The following is a 9,397-nucleotide window of genomic DNA, read 5'->3' on the forward strand; positions in this document are numbered from 1 at the left end:
TTCCCAGGGTTTTAAACAACAGTGACAATACAGTTTTTAAGAACAGAACTTTTACAGTTTTACTAACAACGGTTCTCATCAGAAGTAATCGCCCCGACCTTGTGTTGTTTTTGAATGTTAAACTTTTCCTCGTGAGCATTTTCATAATGGAGACTTCAGGAATTTAACTACTGGATGTCACCCTTCTGATTATTTGGGAAGCCTGTCTTTCCAAAATGTCATTAAATGATTCCTGCAATACAAGTTTTTATTATTTGTTTTCCAACAGCTTTTGAGGAATGTTATGAGTTTAAACTAACATTTAGCCAAATGCGGCTGAATACACAGTACTGTGTTTCTAAAAATACTGGGTCTCCCATCCTCACCATTAAATCTGCTCCACTTGACTTTGGAGTCTCCCACATGGCTTTAAGGGAACCTCTAGTCCAGCCTTGATCTGAGGTTTTTTCAACAGCTTTTCTCATTGCCTCTCTCCCATAAAGCTCTGACCAGCGAAGAACCAAAGGTTTCTGTAGTTTCTCCATCTCAGCTTAATCCTTAAATAGCCGATATCTAAGAAGACCATAGTAAAAGCACAAAACACAGTTTTTGTATGACCAGAGTCAGAACCAGCTGTTTTTCTTTCTGTCTTCATTATATCCATGGATAGGTTTGCATATCATCCATAGATGGATCCAGTTAACTCAGGCACAGAGAAAATGTACATCTTTGAAGATTTCTAAGACTTTTAGATTCTGTTGGGAGAAAATACCAAAACAATCTGTCCTGTTTATTACTGTAGTTGCTTCTCATGACTTGTATTTTGGGACCTAAAGTAATTACTGATTTTTGTCTGATTATTGTTCATTTCTCTGTGCCTGACCAAAACAGCTAAATTGTGAAACAGCTTGGTTGAGACTAGTTCTCCAGGAGTTTGGTGAATTAAAAGGTGTGTGTTTTTTTCTGTAGCCCTAATTTCTGAAGTAGAGACTAAGCTGATGCCATGTTGGTTTCACTGAAGTAAAGCCTGTGACTTGTATCATCCTTTTTCTTTTTCCCCAGTAATTTCACAACAATCTTAAGTCCCCCAAACACCCACATACACCATACTTCAATTTGTTACTAAACTAACATTGCTAACAACTAACAGGACTGAGTGAATTTCACTAATACTCTGGACATGATGATAGGAAGACCATGACATCGCCTCCCGAGGACAGAAACAGCAGATGCTAGGAAAAACAAATATTCACATAAATTTTTAAACTGCATGTCTGATGTAAACAAAAGTAATATAATTTTGCAGTCTATCAAAGGGCATATGGGAGTTCTGTTTCTTATTGACCTAACCCTTGTGTGTGATTTTAGCCATTTAAAGGACCAATGTTATGTAAAATCTACTTTTTTTTTACCTTTACATCACATTTTGTTATTCCTCCATCAAAAATAAGCCTGGAGTGTTGCCTTGATTCTTTCATGCATATTTGAGAAATCTTTTAATCCCCATGGCAACCATTCAACTTAAAACGACAGGATGGACCTAGCTTCTCCTCAGAATGAATGTAACATAGTTACTTGAATGTGCTATTAAATGTCTCTGTGTGCCTGGAAGACACATAGTACTGCCCCTTTAAATAGGGATAGATGTGGAGGCAGTGCACCAGTTGTCCTGTGGCAGAAAGGTCCTGACTTTGACTAGGCTTTAGGTCTGGGGTCTTTCTACATGAGGTCCTCTCACAGCTCAATAAAACATGGCTGGAAGCTATAGTAACACTCTGCGGAAAGTTTCCCCTGGATTGTTAGTCTGCAGTACAATCTGGCAGAGTGAAAGTGGATGAAGACTGAAGTCAGCAAGTGAGACAGGAGCCTACCGTGTTGACCTCAGTCTAAGCCAAACAAACATGTTTGAATTGTTTTGAGCAGGTAGTGTGAACTGCTCACCCTGCTAACAGTCAACTAACCAAATAAGAAACATATCTGTATGAAAATCAAACAACTATTAATTATTACAGTAAAGTAACTTTTTTATATCCCGTTTGCATATTGAATAGCAATGGGCCTTTATTAAATATTTTCCAAAATTGGCTATTTATTTATTATATACTCTTCATGTTTACTTATTTAATCCAGCCCAAACATTATATTGTCTGTTAAGATAACATGTTTAGATGACAATCAACATTGAGAGTACTTCCAAAAGTTACAGAATCAAATACATGTTCACAAATCTCACCATGAGTTTAATGAACAGCACAGTTAACATCAAAATCATATTCACTTGTTAGTTAAGGACATTTAAATGTCATGTCGTTCGTTAATGGGAGAGTAAAACAGAAATACAGACCGGCAGTGATGACTGTAGTCAGTACCATAACCAGCCACACAGACAGGAGCCTGGAGTTCTGATTCCTCATTGTGCTGACACATAAACTATTACTTACATCATAGTAAAGAGCGTGAACAGTGCTGAATTACAGTAAATACACAAATGAAAGGTTTTTATTTTTATTGTAATTTGGCACTTCACCCTCCATCTCATACATAAGACGCTGATACAGTACACCAGGTTGACACAGATGAGCACACGTCATTGTTCTGGTTCTGTTGGAGGTTTCTAGGTATTAACAGAGTTTTTCTTTCACTCAGCATGCCGTCATCATCATGATACTCTGGATGTGGGATTGTTTTATTGGGAATGTTCACTCCCATCTAGAGGCAACAATGGGGAACTGTAACACTTCAGCACCTTCTGTTTCAATTCAAAGCATAAAACCAATTCTAATTTGTATATAATTAGAATTTACCTTTCAAGATGGACGAAGCCCAATTTTATCCTTAGTCTCTCACAAAAATGTAAATAGTACAGATAGATTGGATGGAACCAAGGCTCTGAATGCCATGGGTTCCTCAGCTAATTCCAACTGTTATTTTAATCCTTTTACTTTATGTGTATGACTTCGTTTATGTTAATATAATTTTAAAATTATTTTACTCCATTATTACCGCTCCACTTCCTGCTTTAGATATAGTGTTTAGAAAAGTCCATCTAGGGACAAGTGTTGCAAATTAGCTTACACTATAAGCACCATGATACATGGGATTCAGTTTGTCTATGTTAGTGTGTGCCTGTCCCTATCAAATAAATTTAGTGAATAAATTCATACATACCTTCATTCATATTATACAAGAAATGATTGAAATAAAAATGTTTATTAGTTAACACTGCTGTAACGAAGCCGCAATTACGTCTGTGAATTTTCTCTGTATCGCAGAAAATGGATGGTAGCTTGTTTAGTGATTCTAGGCTTTGCAGGACGGACGGCTGTTTGTGTTTGTTGACCCCTTCTGACAGCCAAACTGTGTGGACCCACTTCAGCTTCCTCCAACACTGATCACTTGTTAAAGTGGATTTCTGCCCCATCCCTGTTTATGAAAATTCCCACGCATTCAAGAAACTTTTAAAAATTAGGAGATAAAAGTATTAAAATGTCTTCCATATACTCATGTAAGACAAATGCACAAGTTTTTATAATAATAAGCTAGCCAAATTTGATTGTTTTGCAGCTCATTTTTATGAAAAGTGATATACATTTTTTTCAAAGCAGTCCGTGTTGTTTTGAAATTAAAACCTATAATATGATGAGAATAAACAGATAAACTTATATTTGACATTCACTGGAAAGCTGCAGGAAACAATGTTTTCAGTTTGGATGTTAAGGAATAAACAGTTTGTGTATCTTGTGTTTTCAGGGAGTTGATTCCAGAGCTGAGGAAACTGAAACCCAAAGGCACAGTTAGACCTCAAGAAGAAGACACTTAAAAACGTTTATCTATTAAAAGAGGCATTAAGCCCCATAAATGCCATAACAATTCACATGTTTCATGAAAATACAATTCGATGTGTTTCAGATGCATTGCTTTGGGTGCCTCACAAAACCCAGCAAGTCCAAGAAAAGAAAGAAATGCTATTTGTAAACAATGTGTTGCAAGTAACCAGTGATTGTTCTCTATATATTAGCTTTGTAGTCAAACAGAGGAAAAAGGTCAGATAAATGGTGCTGAGTGTGGTGGAAAAATAACATTTCTTCTCCCGTTAATACAATTGCAATAAAATTAGAACTAAATGTTTCACTGATTTAATAATTGTTTTAAACTGGAACGATTCGAACAACTTTCCATCGTGTTTTTGAATCTTGTCCTCTCCTTTAGATAATATTTAATAGATGTTTACTGAGTCTCACTAAAGTCATGTAGCCAAGTTTAAGAGATCTAAAGTTCATATTAAACGGCTACTATAAACCTACAAATCATTTTGACTGGAGACACGCCTCTTGCTTTCTGATTGGCTGCAGCTTTCATTGTGTAGGCTGTCCTCTCCTCTTTGGTCATTTAAACGGCCCCTTGCGCAATTTGATGAATAGAGTCGCTGTCAGATGCGTGGAAAGAGGACCGCTTGTTGAAGACAGGCAGCTGGAAGAGAGGAGAGCAGCCGCGGCATGGCTCCTCCGCCCACTTACATCTAGTTCTGAATCCGCAGAGCCGGATGCCACGGAGAAGCAGCGGAACCACCGCCGCCACCGCGTCAGCCTGTTCCCAACGCGGTCGTGCTTTTCGTTGATATATTTTGTCCTTTTTGTCTCATTTTTTATATGGAAGTCTGTGGGTACAGTTGTGGATGTGGAATCTTAAAGCAACTCGCCCGTGACCGTGCCAAAGGTTCTCTCAACACTTTTCTAGTTTCTGTAAAGTTGTGACGGAAGAAGGAAACGCTTTGTCCTAATAAGGTAACGCGGCTCTTCTTTCTTGTTTTCAGTCCTCGCGCGCATTCCAGCGTGCAGTTTCTTCTACGAGCTCGCGCTCCTTCTAAACTTTGAAATTTCCATACATTTCAAAACTACATACTGTCAGCATGAAAAGAAAACACTCAATTATCTGGTCATAAACCCGTCTCTCCAGTTTTGTAATAATAATAATACATTTTGGTTCATAGCTTTTTCTTGTGTTACATTAGTTCATTTACTGCTTGACATTAGGCTAAATATTAAAAGCTGTATCAGTTTGTGAAGTTTAAATCAGCCTCTCACTGGAGCAATATCAGTCATTTGGAATGCTTTCCATGTTTAAGGTTAAAGGTTAAATCCTTGCTGCCATTAATCTTAAGAAATTTAAGATTAATTTAAAGTTAATCTACCAGTCATCCTTGCAAGTTATGATAACTTGTAGTAAAACAGTTCTCACAAGAAGATGAGCTTACTGTGTGTATTTTCAGTTTAATCCTTGTGAAGAAAACCTAATAGAGTCATCAACCTGTCTGAACTCTTCCAGGAGCCCGAGGGCCCCGTCAAGATGGTGAACAGCCAAGCTTCAAGTGTCCCACCAGCTCCCAGGTCATGTGCCGGATGCGGGGGGAAAATCGCAGACCGCTTCCTGCTCTTCTCCATGGAGCGCTACTGGCACACACGCTGCCTTAAATGTTCCTGCTGCCAGGCCCAGCTGGGGGACATTGGCACCACCTGCTACAGCAAAGGGGGCATGATTCTGTGTCGCAGTGACTACATCAAGTGAGAAGAAGGAAGCAGAGGAGACGGTGCTGCCTGTTTTAGATTGTTTCAGTAGTCGTACAGCAAAGCAAATTGGTGTGTTTGTGTGTTTCCAGGCTGTTTGGGGCGTGCAGCGCCTGTGGTCAATCCATTCCAGCAAACGAGATGGTGATGAGGGCACAGGGGAATGTTTACCACATCAAGGTAAATCCCTAATCTGCATCTCACTCTGCTTCCTGCTACATAGAAGACACGTTTAGTGTGAACACAAAAGGAACAGTATTCCTTTTTTCCCTCCCTTAGTCCTTCCAACGGTTGGGCTTATTGTTGTATTTTACGTGACGTTCAGCCGTCTGGTTTATTCTGATTCACCTTGGCTGACTTTGCAGACCAGCTGTTTCCTTTTTTTTCTCATTCATTTACGATGAAGCTCTCCTGGTAATATATTTACTGACTTTATTATTATTCATTCAGACTCTGTTTTTTTTTACCCCCATACTCCCTTGCAGTGTTTCAGCTGTGCCACCTGTAGAAACAGACTAATTCCTGGGGATCGCTTCCATTACATCAACGGTACAATCTTCTGCGAACATGACAGGCCCGGCGCTGCTTTGCACAACAGCCACCTGGCCCCACTTCAGAGCAGCTCGGTGCTGACGGACCAGAAGGTAAATGAAAGGGTTACTGATATGATTCTTCAGAGCCATGCAGCAAGAGAAAACTAACGAACATTAAGTTAACGCCAGTGGGAAAGAAAAGTCTGTCGGGTGCACCCGACAGACTGACCATGAAAGAAAAACTAACTTTTACATGAGTTTGGAAAATACATCAAGGAACATAGTTTGGCACTAAATGATTTTTTTTTTTTTTTTCACACATTCATTCTTTAGATTTTACAAAGAAACGTCATCCCTCACCTCTAACACTGGTTCAGATAAAACATGTTAACACAACAAAAGACAGTGCTCCATCCTGACCTGATGCAGTGTTGTTCTGCTAACTGGTTCCTAACTAACTGACTAACTCACAATGCTGCGCCATTCTGGTCAGCATTGTGAGGAGCCATTTATCTAAAGCAAGGCGTTTATTTGGAACAGTGGGTTGCATTTTGTCCTCGTTGCCATTTTGCTCCTTTGCAGGTTTGGTAATGTAGCACTGGGCTCTTTCTTGTATTAAAATCTACCACATGACCTTCGTATCAATCATGTGGCCCTCATTTGGGTTTAATCAGCGGTCATATTTCATAAGTCCGATGACCTGGAAAATACAATGAACCACTTTTGTTTAAACACATGGACACCAAATTGTTTGTTTACCAAGTCAAAGAATGGAGGGATGAAATTGTTGCTGAGGGTCCAAACTGACTACTTGACCTTTAAAGTCAGAAGTAATATTCAATTATTACCATTATTTTGTTATGAAACCCTTTTTTATGGATGTTCTTGGAAGCTCCTTATGGGGGAAAATTTTTTTGTTTACTGTCATCTTAAGCTTTAAATTGTTTTGTTATTTTGTACTTATGTGTGATTGAATTCATTTTGCTTAAATAAAGATGACTGTATCCAATCAGAGAGTTTTACAGATTAGCATTGCTGCGTTTTGTGACCCGTTCCTCCTTCTCCTGTCCCATCTCCAGGTATGCTAAGCAGGAAGAATCCAGAGCGACCTCGTCTCCTTCCCTTCTCAGCCTTCTCCTTTCCTCCATGTATTCTTCCTCCACTGCTACTGTCGCTGTTGTACTTGTTGTTGGGGAGCCTCATTACTCTCCTCCTCCAGTCTCACTTTTCCCAGCGAGGCTCCACTTTTTCCTGTAAGATGTCTTCTCCCTCGCCATTTCAGAGGTTTTCTATAGAACAGCATCTCCATTCTGGTAACACTCAATAGCAAAGTGGTCTGTGTAAAGACTTGAGACTATGTGGGGGCTGCAGTGGCAAAAAGTCTCCTTCAAGACTGAACAAAGCTGGAGGAAAATGGTGACTCAGTAAAGCTGTATAAAACTGCAGAGGGGACAAAAGACATCACTGTAGAAGTGTGATGGACTGCTGTGAACTTACAGAAAGTGACTGAATACATTTGCCATGTCATATTATCCTCTGTTCTTTTAAAAAAAATCTTTCTAGCTGGTCATGAGATCCAAGCACTGAGAATGGCATCTATGATTTGTGTAACTGAAAGTGATCGGTTGTAGGGAGCCATGAAATGATGTAATCCAGGGCTGTACTCACCATAAACAGCTCATCCACGCCTCAGACTCTGCACAAAGACGTGCAATATCCCTGTGATGGTTTTACTGTTTTCCTTCTGTACAGTTTCTCTATCAGATGCCTGTGTAATGTGTTTATGGGTGGTGGGGTGGGGGCTGTGGGTATGAAAACAAAAATCCTATTAAAACAATTTTCCTGTAACATGTCACGAAGCGACCTGAGGTCATTGCGGCATTAGTGCGCCATTGTGTTGCTTGGTACCTGGCATGGTGGATGTTTCTCTCCCTCTCTCTCTCTCTCGCCCTCTTTAGCCCTGTATGGTGAAAACATGCCTGATTACCCCGAGGAATGGATTTAGGGGGCTTGAGCTCTGACCATTTACAGAAACAATTAAGCATGAGCCCTGTATCTGTGCTACTGGAGCTCCTGGGAGCCTGATCTTGGGGCATATGCTCTGTGGCTGACTGGCTGGCTGCCTCTAATAAAGCCTAATCTGAAAGGGGGCTAATTAAAGGGGAGAGCCCCCAACCCTGCCCCCCCTCCCCAACAGCCAGGGCATTTGAAACAATCTGATGTATTTACTTTTTATCTTGTTTCAATTAGAGCTCCCACACAGCCCGGCTTGGTTGGTCGCACATCGCCCTTTGGTCTGTGCCACTCTCTGCATGGCTTCTGAAAATGATTTCCAAGAGCTGCACCTAATTCAGCTTTGTGCCTTTCTAATGCTGCGTGCAAACGTTAAAGCCCCAGCATACCATCTGAGGTTGCGACTTAATCTTTGTGTGATAGCGGCGGTAGAGCACGCTGCGTGCAGGAAACCAAGCGATAGCATCTGCTCTACTTTCACACCTTGCCTGGGTGTGCGGCTTGCCATCAAACTTCCCTTTTAATGCGCTTAGCTATTTCAAACCGTCCCACTTGTCATGGTTTAGGCTGATGCTGCATCAATTATTTATTCCACGTCTGATCAAGAAGCGTCACACAAATTCATTAACGTATGCAAATGATCACAATTACAATTATCTTTGTATCGTGATGGTGAAAAAATACAACCTCGGCACACTCCTGAGTCCCAACGCACCACAAGTTACACTTTGCATTCAAACTAATCAAGCATCATCTGCCTCCTCCTAATTAGCCAGACCGTTTTCACATGCCAATTAGCAGGTCTCATGAAAAAGCTCTCTGCCACGAGGCGTTGTCTTTTATCAGAGCTTCTGCAGGTGTGTGGTTCACCATGTAGCCTGTGTCATAGGAAAGTGTTTATTCATGCTAATTAATCATATTAACACATGCATGAGTTTAATTGCCGAAGCTCCTTCACCTCACACCGTGTGAAGACTCGAGAAGATGCCGGGGTATTTTTATGTGCTTATGATGAAGAGGAAGTAGACCAGCGATGCTTCCTTTTTTTTTTTTGCTAGACCTTCCTGTGATGAAGAGCCAACTTCTCTGCCTTCCTTTGTGTGAGTGGAAGAGTCTAGGTTCTGGTGAACCAGGAGATGTCCCGGCCTTGACAACACCAAAGAAACTTTGATTGACAAATGTCCCAAGAAAACAATCTATAACTGAAATTTTCAACTTAAGGTCTTTCATGTGAATGTTTGTTGAGTTTATATCATTAAAACCACTGGTCGGTAAGTTTTGTAAATACAGCAGACATTTTTACCCAAA

The 9,397-nt window shown here is 40.3% G+C and overlaps 1 protein-coding gene across 1 annotated transcript; it reads left to right on the top strand.

Moving 5' to 3' along the window:
- The first annotated feature begins 4,382 nt into the window (after positions 1 to 4,382).
- Positions 4,383 to 7,931, top strand: LOC102229170 (LIM domain transcription factor LMO4-like). Its single transcript, XM_005807387.3, has 5 exons — positions 4,383 to 4,763; positions 5,305 to 5,540; positions 5,636 to 5,723; positions 6,029 to 6,187; positions 7,156 to 7,931. The coding sequence occupies exons 2-5, from the start codon at positions 5,326 to 5,328 to the stop codon at positions 7,162 to 7,164; spliced, it is 471 nt and encodes a 156-aa protein (XP_005807444.1). The 5' UTR covers positions 4,383 to 4,763; positions 5,305 to 5,325; the 3' UTR covers positions 7,165 to 7,931.
- Positions 7,932 to 9,397: the final 1,466 nt, after the last annotated feature.

Source organism: Xiphophorus maculatus, chromosome 11, assembly GCF_002775205.1.
Source record: "Xiphophorus maculatus strain JP 163 A chromosome 11, X_maculatus-5.0-male, whole genome shotgun sequence".
NCBI classification, from domain to species: domain Eukaryota; kingdom Metazoa; phylum Chordata; class Actinopteri; order Cyprinodontiformes; family Poeciliidae; genus Xiphophorus; species Xiphophorus maculatus.

Excerpts from the sequence above, each read along its gene's own strand:
- LOC102229170 (XM_005807387.3), top strand. The coding sequence starts at position 5,326 with ATGGTGAACAGCCAAGCTTCAAGTGTCCCACCAGCTCCCAGGTCATGT. Across the intron at positions 5,541-5,635 it reads TGTCGCAGTGACTACATCAA|GCTGTTTGGGGCGTGCAGCG; the intron begins GTGAGAAGAAGG and ends GTGTGTTTCCAG. Across the intron at positions 5,724-6,028 it reads GGAATGTTTACCACATCAAG|TGTTTCAGCTGTGCCACCTG; the intron begins GTAAATCCCTAA and ends ACTCCCTTGCAG.